We start from the raw sequence: 12,822 nt of genomic DNA, 5'->3' as shown, positions 1-12,822 counted from the left end.
CAGTGAGGTGGGGAGGGGCGTGATGGAGGGGTTCCAAGCAGAGTGAACAGGATGTACCAAGGTGCCACACAATGAGGGGGGCTGGAGTGATTGAACATCAGTCAATATTCAGCAGGATCAGATTCTGAAGGCCCATAAATCATGTACAGAGGAATTTGGTATTTACCTTGTAAAGGGGCACTGGTCACGTTATGGGACTGATGTGCTTAGGTAAGAACTGTGGGGATGCAGCTAATTTCACACAATGATCAACAGAAAAAGTTTGCTGGACTAACCAGTTTTAACGGAGAATTGACTTTTGCTCTGATGACTGAAAAAATTTCAAGGATCACTTGAGGAACAGGAGTGAAATTCTTCACTTCGAGAGCAACACTTTAATGTAGAATGCTTTTCTTCCTTAACAATAAAAATATGAGCCCAGGGAAAGCTCTGGTGTTGGTGTTATCCTTATTAAGATGATACTTAGTCAGGAATTCTCTGGTGTTCCAGTGGCTAGGACTCCATGCTCTTACTGCCAGGGACCTGGGTTTGATCCCTGGTCATGGAACAAAGCTGTGCCTTGTGACCAAAAAAAAAAAAAAAGATCATACTTAGTCAAAGATCTTTTCAGAGCGTTATGAAAAACCTAGCTCTGGTGTTTTGGTTATCTAAGCAGTACTTGTGGTGCTCCTATAGTCACATCAAAGAGGTGTGACTTAAAGGCAAGACACTAAGAAGAGCCTTGGTAATAGAAGATCTTAACAAAAGTGACAAAAAGAGGATGTAATTCTGATGCCTGGCCCACCTATGTTTCCCTTAGTAAATGGAACATAGGTTTGTTTATTCAGGAATAATTTATTGAGTATCTGTTAGGTGCCAAGGACGGCGTTACAAGCTGAGGCTGTGCATAAAAATAAGATATGGGGGCTTCCCTGGTGGCGCAGTGGTTGAGAGTTCGCCTGCCGATGCAGAGGACACGGGTTCGTGCCCCAGTCCGGGAAGATCCCACATGCCGCGGAGCGGCTGGGCCCGTGAGCCATGGCCGCTGAGCCTGCGCGTCCGGAGCCTGTGCTCCGCAACAGGAGAGGCCACAGCGGTGAGAGGCCCGCGTACAGCAAAAAAAAAAAAAAAAAAATGATATGTCGTGACCCTCAGTGAGCCATATTTCCACCCCCTGCAATAGAGAAATACCTTCCATAGAATACCGGACATTTGTATTAAGCTGGTTTCCAGTGGTTGGACTGAAATGCTAATTATTTTTATTTCCTCCGCTGGAAGTCTGCAGGCCACAGTCTCAGGAGTGTCACCTATTTATCCGACTGAGCATAAAATGGTAAAAGAGAGTAATCAAGAGCAAAAGCCTGAGGTCAGTTTACCTGCACTAAATTGATGCTCACCCTAACCTCCTTCCTGGGAACTGAGCATGGGCCCTAGTGGGTCACAGCGGCACATCCACGCAGCTGTTTGTAAGGTGAGCTGGCTTTGGAAAACCGCAAGGAGGGAGGGCTGAGGGCACGGTCTAGGGATGCAATGAAGCCTAGATGCTAATAATGTGGCAGTACTGGGGACTCCTGGGATCACCAACAGCAGAGACACTTGCCTGGGAGGCAGCTGTAAGGCACAGAAAGCTCTACTGGAATAAAGTACATCAAAATCAAAGAACAACAGCCAGGAAGTCAAGGAGCAAATTCCTAGATGCAGAGGTTGCTGTTCTTTGTTCCACTCATACAATCACCAATATAACCGCTGTCAGGAATGTCATCTCCAAGTTCAATGGACTACAAGAATGTGTACATATATATTTCAGTGCTATATACATAATGAAGATATGTAAATATATATTATATATAAATACATATACGCATACATAATAAAATGTATATTTATAAAGTATGTACACACATATATTATCTATAATATATAAAAATACATATGTTTATATGTGTGTGTATATACTTTTATGTATGGAAATACAGACATACTCACCTATCTGAAGTCGAATAAATGGTTTGTATGTATTTTCCAGAGATACTCTCCTGATATCTATCCTTTGGTGATTTACTAGAAACAAACACATATGGACATGTGAGAATTGGGCTGTTCCCCTAATATTGAAGTATATACCTCTATGCAGGCAAGGAAGCACACACACACCCACTCACACAGCCTCATTATTATTATTCTTTGGGATGTTACAAGCCAGGACAATGTACTGACTCTTTTTTTTTTTAAATCTGGAGAAGTATTGATATGCAAGAAACCTCCAAGTTGACATAAGTTGACATATTCACCAAGATAAATAAAGAATGGGGCAAGGAGAGTGCAAGAACAAGTGTAAGCAGGAAAAGCAGTTATTGTTTTTCATGAAGTTTATACTTGCACCTCCCTTATTTTTACTAAAAGAAAGCTATCTGTAGCCTCACATAAAGAATATACACAAAGCACGAGCCAGTGCAGGCAAATATAGACAGACACCATTCACGTAGAGAAACACTCCTGAACTTTTAGAGAAAGCTTTGGAAGTTTTTATATTTGCTTGAAAACATCCAGGAATCATTTAGAATGAAAGCAAAAATATTGTAACTTTTAAAAGTCCTCTTTGTTCCCTTTCTGCTCCAGTTTGTAAACGTCACTTTCTCCTGGAGACAAATGAAGTTTGCAGTACACTAACCAGCTGACTGTCCATAACTGCTTCCCCAGTACCTACACTACCTGGGAGCATATTAGGACCAGAAGCAATATGTTCCTATTATTTCATACAGTGATAGCCCTCACTTGGGATTTTTTAATGAGAAATCCTTCTCTCCCTCCAAACTGCCCGTAGGCAGACTGCTGTTAGAAATAGAATCTACTTTACGGAACACATAGCTCACAATGCTAAATAAAAGTTCGCACATATTTATGCCTGATACATATAAAATTATTCCCATTTTATTGGTCAGAAAATTGAGACTTGAATTGAGACAGAAAACTGAAGTTAAGTAGTTTTGCTGAGGCCACATAGTCAGTAAATGACAAACTAAGATTCAATCCCAACTCTGATTCTAGGGCCTCTGGTCTAATACATACTGCACTGTCGGTGTAGATTTTAGGGAGAATTGGATTAAGCAGCAAAATCAAAGTTGAGGTTGCATTTTACAAGGTAACTTACTTTGGGGTTTGAGGAATCCCTTTTGGGGGGAAGGTTGCTCAAATCGAACACACCTCGAATTTCTGGGAGCCCCGCCCCCATACTCTGCTCTCTGGCCTCTTTGAAATGGGCGATGATTGACACACGCGTGTGTATATCCACATCTGAATGCCCCACCATTACCCTACAACACAATTAGGCCAACTCTTGTTTTCATACTCTGCAAAATCGAATGACTTGTGAATCCCTGACCTTGTGTGACATTTTCCTCAACATCTATCACATCAAGCAGCAGATTTTGTGGGCCAGAGCTTATTTACTAAAAGTTATACCCCTTATTTCAGATTAGAGGTAAACAACAGTCGATAGAACCATTTAATTAAAGTGTGACTCCAAATTAGCATAGCAATACTTGTGTAATTTTATAAAGCTTATTATGGGCATGTATGTTTATGTGACAACTTTCAAATAACTATCCTATTATGTATACACGTGCTATATTAAAATATTTTTTAGTCCATTCAATGAAATTGTATGATAATTTGACAACTACTTAATAGTGGAAAGATTATAAAGAATTATATATTTATTTATATAAAGAACTTGATATACTCTTAAACGTTCTGCTATTTGAAAAAAGCAAGCATATCCTAAAATAATGGCATTCCTTCTTAAACACAGAGTATTTCAAAATTATAAAATATACATAGCAAAATACTTCAAATAAATTTCCAGTACCTATTCTCCGCATACGTCCTTGTGTACACAACAGTATCCTTTGGTCCTGCATGCCTGGTTTCAGCATTGGAGCTGCAATACAAACCATTTTACTTCATGTTTAAAGTTTGTTTACAGGATAATCAAATTCACAAGGCAATTATCCAATCCAATGAAAACAATAATGCTCATATAGTCCTTCTAAACTATTACCTTTAAAATACGAATGTTAAAGTGGTATCAATCCATTTCTGCAAAATTTATTTATGTCTCCCATTTTGTCTTAACTTCCAGAAGTACCTTGGCCTACTTCCAGAATACTATTATGAAAATCGGTCACTCAATAAGTCTGTTGTAGAGCACGATGATTATTTTGAATATTCCTGTAACATGTTTTAGTGTCTATTTCTCTGATGTCCCATTCATATTTCCAAACCATTGCTTTCCCCACAAATCTCAGGCAAAAAGTGGACCTTAATTAACAATCATGATAACATCTGATTTAATGAAACCTTTAAATCTACTTAAAGAATGTCAATGCCAATGTCTCAATCATGCTTTTTTAAAAAAATATAGACTTTTTAAGGAAAAATCACAGTTTACACTCATTATTCATAATTGACAACTTACCAGTGACCAAGTTGTTTACTCAACACCTTTGTATAAGCCTGCTTAGCCACTGGTAAAATTAAAAATTTCTGCATTTCAAAGGAAGGATCAGGTTGTATGTGGATGTTTTCTTTAAAACACAGAAGGAGAAAAAAAAAAAAAAACAGAAGGAGAATAGTCCTGTCAGTTGTTTTATAATTGAACACAGTAACTGAGCATCTTCGGTGCTTCATAAGAGTAGGCAGTGGTTCTAGAAGATGGGCTGATTAAAGCCTCAGTAGACCCACTAACTTGGCCATCTTGCCTGAGAAAGCAAATGCAAATATTTGGCACTTAAAATCAAGGCCACATAGAAGGTTTTTGTTTTATTAAAATTCTGTTCAATGAACTTTTAAAAATATACAGTGAACCTCTTTCTTGTTTGCCTGTTTTCTGCACAGATACACAAATAGAATACATGTACGACTTTACTCCTCCACAGAGACCACTATCTTACCTTTAGGAATCATCTACAGGCATGTGTCACATTATCTAACACTAAGACAGAATACTTTTTTATCAAGGGTAGGAACCATCTGAAATTGGTTCCAGTAATATTTTCACAGCAGCAGTGCCATCTTAGAAAGCTTTTCATGTACAACATATCTGACAGTTTATCAGTTTAATGAAAATTATCCAGGGGTTCCTCTGAGAAATTCCAGTTTCCATTTTGTTTTTAATGTAAAACAGTACTTTGAAGATTGCAAAAGAACTTTGACCTAGATTTCTGCTAATCTAAAAATGTCACTATGCTTAACAAAGTGCAGGCATATTTGCTTTTTCCTATGAGACAGAGGAAAATTTTAATGCAGGAGTAGTGAAAGCTTTAGCTCTTTTTCCTCCCCTGTGTTAGTAAACTCTGATATAGGAGAGACATAAAGACCAAGAGGAGGATTTAGATCTTGATCATGATTTTTCATTCTTGGCTGGCCTGTTCCTTCCATTTCCAGGTAGCTCTTAAAGAAGAAGAAAACATCTGTTCACATAGTATCAACTCTGGCATACGGAAAACCATCTTCTAGTTTTAAGACAGATATTTCACAAAACAGATGTTTTACAGCTGAGTTAAAATGACACTAAGTAATGAGAAAGTAGATTTTCTAATACAATCATTAGAATATGTCATTCCAGAAAAATGAAACTAGCTGTGAATTGTTTGGAAATATTCAAATCATATAGTATATAATACAAAACCCAATTTTAGCAAATAGTTTCAAAGGACAAAGGTTGTCAATGAGTGTGAAATGTGTCTGTATTGTCCTCAGAAAGATAAAATCAAATATCACCAATTTGCAAAATCTGCAGATAGGAAAGTGAAATAATTTGTAAACAGTTCTGATAAGGATTGAACTGTGTCCTGCCAAAATTCTTATGTTGAATTTGGTTTAATTGGTTTGGCATATGGCTTGGGCATTTGCAGTCTTTTAAACCTCTCCAGTAAGTCTCACATACAAGTCAAGATTGAGAACCACTACCTTAGAGGCAGCCTGACACATCTTACCCAAAAGAGCACTGGTTCTCAAAGTGTGGGCCCTGGATTAGCAGGTGAGTCTGATGTAAATAAAATGTGGGAACCAGTGCAATAGAGAACTCTCCACCAAACTATTCCTTAGATGCCTTGAATAATATTCCTAAAGAAGAACTTATGACTGACAATGTTTTTTGCTTGATGGCTTTATTGTTAAGACGTTACCCTTCATTGAAACAAATTGCTGAATTGTAACTTGCAATCAACGGTCACAATTTTGTTTCTTAATTAAATAACTCCATAAACTATAAAACCAAATATTGTGTTGGAACTTACAAAATTCCAAATGGAATTACACTTGAGAAAATGTTTTCTGCAGTGGAAGTTCACCTTGAAAATTTAACTATCTAGAACCTTCATACACTGCTAGTGAGGACATCAAATGGTACAGCTGATTTAAAAAACAGTCTGGAAGTTCCTCAAATGGAGTTACTGTAGGATTCAACAATTTCACTCCCTAGGTATTTACCCAAGAGAAATAAACACACTCTACACAAAAACTTATATATGAATGTTTATAGCGGCATTGTTCATAAGAGTGAATTACAAGCCAACAGTGGAGACAATCCAAATGCCCATCAATTGATAAATAGATAAACAAAATGTAGTACATTCACACAGTAGAATATCATTTGGCAATAAAAAGAAATGGAATACTGAGACATGCTACAACATGGGTGAACCTTGAAAACTATTCTAAGTGAAAAAAGCCAGTCACAAAGGACCACATATTTTATGATTCCATTTATATGAAATGTCCGGAATAGGAAATTTAAAGAGCCAGAAAGTAGCTTAGTAGTCGTCCAGAGCTAAGGGGTTGGGGGCAAATGATGTGTGACTGCTACTGGGCATTGGGTTTCTTTTTGAGGTGATGAAAATGTTGTAAAAGTGATTGTAATGATGGTTGTACAACTCTGTGAATATACTAATCAGAAAGCATGTATCTATGTGGACATCCAATTACTATACAAAGTGAATACATTCATAAAGTAAATAAAGTAAATCAAGTGTCAGTTTAACAGATTGGCCTATGACGCTTATTTAGATTTCCATTGTCCTATTTGACTTAACATTGGCAACTTGACTTTAAACAGTATAAAATAATTTCAACTGATAAATACCCATGTCACTGCAAACTTTATAAATCTCTTTTGCACGAAGACTAAAAGCTTAGTAAGAGTTTACCATTTTGAACTGTTGTATGTGATAGGGTTTACTTCTATAAAACTATCAAGGTTTTGAGCTCTTGTAAAAATTACAGGTTTTAAATAGATAAAAAGAAGTCTTATTGGTACCAAAGGGGATAGTAGAGTGGGGGGGGGGCAGGAGATAAATTAGGACTTTGGGATTAACACATACACACTACTATATATAAAATAGATAATCAACAAGGACCTACTATAGAGCACAGGGAAGTCTACTCAATATTCTGTAATATCTATAATGGAAAAGAATCTGAAAAAGAGTATATTTTATATATATATATATATATATATATATACACACACACACACATATAACTGAGTCACTTTTCTGTACACTTGAAACTAACACAGCATTGTACAATAACTATACTTCAATAAAAATAAATAAAATTTAAAAATAGCAGAATTCTCCGTGGAAAAGTAAAGAGAGGACTTGAGGCCAGGATACCTCTCTAATTTACAAACTTTCTGCACCTGATCAAGTCTCTTACTCTCTGACCCTCAATTTTCTTTCTGTTAAATTTTTACCCATTTTGAGAGTCAAGTAAACTTTCTTTTCTGTAGCCAAAATTATATGGGTGCAAAATTGGGCCCAGAGATTTCTTTTTTCCACTTTTTTTTTTTTCACGTGAGAACTTTTATTACAGTTGTTCTTTCAGGGCTGGGGCAGTATCTACATTTTCCATTTAATTTGGAGACAGATCCTGTACAGGATTCGGATAGAACTGAGGAAGAATGAATAACATCTGAACACAGAACTCAGGGATGAGCAAATGATTTTGTAGTGGTGGTTAAGGCCTCCAGACATAGTAACTGACTGTGATGATCACCATCCCGCTGGAGAGATGGGGTGCATTTGTGAATGTACGTGTGATTGTTGGGTTATGTTAGGAAAGAGGCACAGATGAAATTGCAGGAAAGTAAAGGAGAGTGTGTGCACGTTACAGCCAGCCACGGTGTTTTCCATCCCACAGCCTCTTCTACACAGATGGCCACAACCACACCGCCTTGCTGAAGGAGGCCAGACCTTGGAAAGCTAGAGGAAGGTGAAGTTACGAGGAAGGAGAGGCAGCTAAAGTTCTTGGTTATCAAACAGCTACAGAGCAGAGAATAAGGAAGCCAATAGGTAGAGGGAAGAGCAGGAGAAAAATAGGCAGAAGCCGACAAAGAACTGACAATGACCAAGAACCAAGGTTAATGTCTGGGGATTTCTGATGGAATGTCCTCTGGTCGAGAATGAACAACCTTCCAGTGCAGGCCTCCGTGAAGCCCGGCCATGCTACCATTCCTTGAATTTCCATTTCCTCATTAATCTTTCCAATAAAACCCTGTTTCATGAGAAAGCCTAACTCAAACTGAAACACCTCTCAAGTCATATTCAGTGAAAAGTTCCTTAATTATACCTCCTCATTTACTTGTCATTTTTTAATCTGGATCATTTCCAAATAATATTTGAATGAGCTCGGTTAATTGTAAGCCCAATACTGTTCCCAAAATAGTGGATCCTACTGAAAATGTATCCTCCCTCATTCTATCAGAGGCTTGCTTGGGATCACAAAAAGAGAAGGCAGAGGATGATTTGGGGAATTAAGGGAACAGAAAGAAACTACCTACCTCTTATATGCAAGAGCCTTTAAGAGATATGAAAAACAGACCAAACAGTGAGCCAGCTCTTTTCCTACTTTTCTACTCTCTTCACTTGATATCAACAATATCACTTCTTTACATAAACGTTTTTTTTTTTTTTTCTTTTAAACAGAAAAGGCAGCTGTATCTTAGGAAGGTTAAAAATAGAAACTTATTGCTTCTAGGGTCCTCCCATGTGTTGGGAGAAGAACTGCTAAACATGGAAGACTTTTAAAATTCTTTCCTAATTTAAACAATCTGTAACAACAGTGAAGTATAGCTTCTATCCTAACCTTTGTTGTAAAAGAAACAAAGTACAACAGTTTTAAAGCTGGTATTCTCTGTGATGTAAAGAAATTCCAAAATTAGGTCCTGTTTTGCGGCTGTGATGAATTTGTGCATTCTTTTAGCACTACGTATCCAAGGAAGAGATTCCCAGAGTGCTTTCTGCACCGCTGAAAACCTACCAAGCAACAGTAAGTAAAAATAAATCTTCACAGCCCATGTGCAGAGCACTGAATTTCCATGATGCCTTTTACAGTAAGTCATTGAACAGCAGGCCCTTAGTCAGAAATTCCAACAGAATTCAAATTTTGCTAACTTTTGTCCAAATCAGTTATTAAGCACCCTGTACATTGTTTTTCATATTCATATGGTGTTTATATTTAAATATCACAGTACAGTTCAACTTCTCAGAAAATCTTTCAAGGTTATATAATTTATGAAGGCTCATATGGAATTCATAAGAAAAATGTAAATTATAATAAGCCTTACCTTTCATTTTTACTCTTAGACATATTGGAATTTACTTCAATTAAATTTTCTAGGTCCTGGTCTCTATAGGAAAAAAAATATTTTATATATATATATATATATATATATATATGATGTAATTACATACAATTTTAGGAAATAAACATTAGAATAAAAAATTTTTAGATCAGTACAAAAATTTAAACATAGTCATTTGTGGTCTTTAAGAATATGGACATTGAAAATCTGACATCGAACTATTTGTCCTATGCAACTCAAGTATGAGCATGGATTACGTTATGAGAGAGAAATAAAGAACTAATTTTTTGGAGGGTTTGAGAAATCTGGTCTGAAAAGAAACAACTGATTGATATTCACATTCGGCTAACTTTGAATGAATACTTACTTTGCATCACAAAGTACTAACTTGTGTATTTCCACGTGGGTTATCTCATTCAGATCTCACAAAATCTTGCAGGACAGCATATGGGGCTCAGAACTGCTAAGTGCATTTTCCAAGGTCAATTGACTAATTTGTAAAAGAGTCAAGGCTTGAGGCTGAGCCACCTGCCCATCTGAAATCAACTCTTAAATATTTAATTAGAGCCTTCATTCCAGCTTTTTGCGTGACAGAAATATGAGAAGTCAACCCCAAATTTGAATAAACAATTCATAATGTGGAGGATAAATGGGACAATTACATTCTTAAATCATGGGCTACAATAATGATTTGACACACCTTCATGAGATACAATGTTCTCTGGTATGTTATTTATATATATTAATTATTTATATATTTGCTATTACACTGGTAGTTCTTAATTTTTTTCCATGAGTTTGGAAAAGCCTTGTCACCAATGCTATTGGTTAGCAGGATGGTTTAGGAGTCAGAGCAAGGCCATTTCTTCTCCTACTTTCTTGGGCAAGTTAGTCAACCTTTCTAAGCTTCCTTTTGTAAACTAGGATAATAATGTCCAGTTTCATAAGGTTGCAGTGAGAATAAATGAGTTAATGCAAATAAAATTTATAGACACAATGACTACAGTTGTGACTGAACTGAGCAAGAATAAATAAGTGATAATTAACAGAAGTGTAGTGACACAGCACTAGGCACTATGGATTCCAGAATTCTGAGGGACTATATTTTCATTTTTATTTCTGCCCTAACTTTCACATCTTTAGAGTTAACTCCTGTTTTCATAAATCTCCCTTTTCCAGTCCTGAATAGCAGATTTCAAGTAAGGTTCTTTTACACAGAATCAGTGTAGGGACTCTGACTCACAAAATTAATATTGATAAGGATGAATAATAACATAAAAGTCCTCATATTTATGTGGGATGAGATTTAATACTCCTTTTATATAACATCCAAGCCATCAATAAGTGATAAATATGCTAATTAAGCAGCATTCCATAGCTACACTTAAACCTCACATTTAAAATACTAGCTGCGGGCCTGGGAGATCAGGAGGCAGGCAGGAGGGGCACTCCAGGAGGAGCGGGAGAGGAGTGGAGGTTCATTGCCACACCCACTCAGTCCTGGGGAGGCTGCTGAGCTCCTAGGCCATCCCCTGCCCTCCAAAGCCCCCTCCAGGCTGCATGGGTCCTTGGGGGCATAGGACGGAGGCTGGGGAGATCAAGAGAGGCTGGAGGAGGAGGAGAGGAGAGGAGGGCATTTGCCCCTCCTACTCAAGCCCAGGAAGCCTGCTGGACTCCCAGGTGAGGCCCCCTGCCATCTGAGACCAGGGGTGGGGGGCACGCCTGGGCCCCTTCTGTTCCTTGAGCCTAAGCCTCACCCACCACAGCCCCCAGGGCCTTTTCCAGCCCTGTGGGTCCTGAGCATTGGCCCTGCCCACCATCCAAACCTTGCCCTTGCTTAGGCCCTGCCCTCCATAGCCAAGGCCTTTTTTTTTTTCTTTTCCCTCCTCCTCTTTTTTACTATTGTGGTACTGATGTACCTTCTGGTTGTTGATTCAACTATCTTTTTATTTTATATCTCCTAACATATCTGTTAGTTTCCTAGTCTAATGTTATTTTTTACTCTGTTTTTTTCTTTATTTTTTGCTGCCCCAGGTGGCTTGTGGGGTCTTGGTTCACAAGCCCGGGGCCAAAGCTCCTGCAGTGGGAGCTCTGAGTCCAAACCACTGGACTAACAGAGAAAGACCCCAGGGAATATTCATTGGAGTGAGGTCTCACGGAGTTCCGCATCTCAGCACCAAGACCCAGCTCTAGCCAATAGCCTACAAACTCCAGTGTTGGAAGCCTCAGGCTAAACAACCAGTAAGACAGGAACACAATCCTACTAAAAAAAAAAAAAAAAAATGCCACAGATGAAAGAACAAGGTATAAACCTACAAGACCAAATAAATGAAGAGGAAATAGGCAATCTACCTGAAAAAGAATTCAGAGTAATGATATTAAAGATGATCCAGAATCTCAGAAATAGAATGGAGGCATGGATTGAGAAAATATGAGAAACGTTTAACAAAGACCTAGAGAACTAAAGAACAAACAAACAGAGATGAACAACACAATAACTGCAATGAAAAATACACTAGAAGGAATCAATAACAGAATAACTAAGGCAGAAGAATGAATAAGTGAGCTGGAAGACAAAATGGTGGAAATAACTGCTGAGGAGCAGAATACAGAAAAAAGAATGAAAAGAAGTGAAGACAATCTCAGAGACCTCTGGGACAACATTAAATGCACCAACATTCAAATTATAGGGGTCCCAGAAGAAGAAGAGAAAAAGAAAGGGTCTGAGAAAATATTTGAAGAGATTAGAGTTGAAAACTTCCCTAACATGGGAAAGGAAATAGTCACCCAAGTCAGGAAGCACAGAGTCCCAGACAGGATAAAGCCTAGGAAAAACACATCAAGACACATATTAATCAAACTAACAAAAATTAAATTCAAAGAAAAATATTAAAAGCAGCAAGGGAAAAGCAACAAATAACATACAAAGGAATCTCCATAAAGTTATCAGCTGATTTTTCAGCAGAAACTCTGCAGGCCAGAAGGGAGTGGCAGGATATACTTAAAGTGATGAAAGAGCAAAAACCTACAACCAAGATTACTCTACCCAGCAAGGATCACATTCAGATTCGATGGAGAAATCAAAAGCTTTTCAGACAAGCAAAGGCTAAGAGAATTCAGCACCACCAGACAAGCTTTACAACAAATGTTAAAGGAACTTCTCTAGGTGGTAAACACAGCAGAAGAAAAAGACCCAC

At 37.7% G+C, this 12,822-nt stretch overlaps 1 protein-coding gene across 8 annotated transcripts in view; it reads right to left on the bottom strand.

The window, feature by feature from the left end:
- The window catches only part of SCEL (sciellin), a 226,792-nt gene that overhangs the window by 17,157 nt on the left and 196,813 nt on the right, over positions 1 to 12,822 (bottom strand). For all 8 annotated transcript variants that reach the window (XR_012327720.1, XM_073795331.1, XM_073795335.1 and 5 more), the window contains 4 exons: positions 9,608 to 9,670; positions 4,650 to 4,739; positions 3,848 to 3,922; positions 1,966 to 2,040 (listed from right to left, as the gene is read on the bottom strand). Coding sequence is in view for 7 of the 8 variants with exons in the window: in XM_073795331.1 (XP_073651432.1) it covers positions 1,966 to 2,040; positions 3,848 to 3,922; positions 4,650 to 4,739; positions 9,608 to 9,670 (303 nt within the window). In the remaining variant the exon portion in view is untranslated. The remainder of the gene's footprint in view (positions 1 to 1,965; positions 2,041 to 3,847; positions 3,923 to 4,649; positions 4,740 to 9,607; positions 9,671 to 12,822) is intronic.

This window comes from Tursiops truncatus, chromosome 18 (genome assembly GCF_011762595.2).
Source record: "Tursiops truncatus isolate mTurTru1 chromosome 18, mTurTru1.mat.Y, whole genome shotgun sequence".
Classification (NCBI taxonomy): domain Eukaryota; kingdom Metazoa; phylum Chordata; class Mammalia; order Artiodactyla; family Delphinidae; genus Tursiops; species Tursiops truncatus.
The sequence above is the reverse complement of the archived record's forward strand: the minus strand, read 5'-3'. Positions and strand labels throughout refer to the sequence as shown.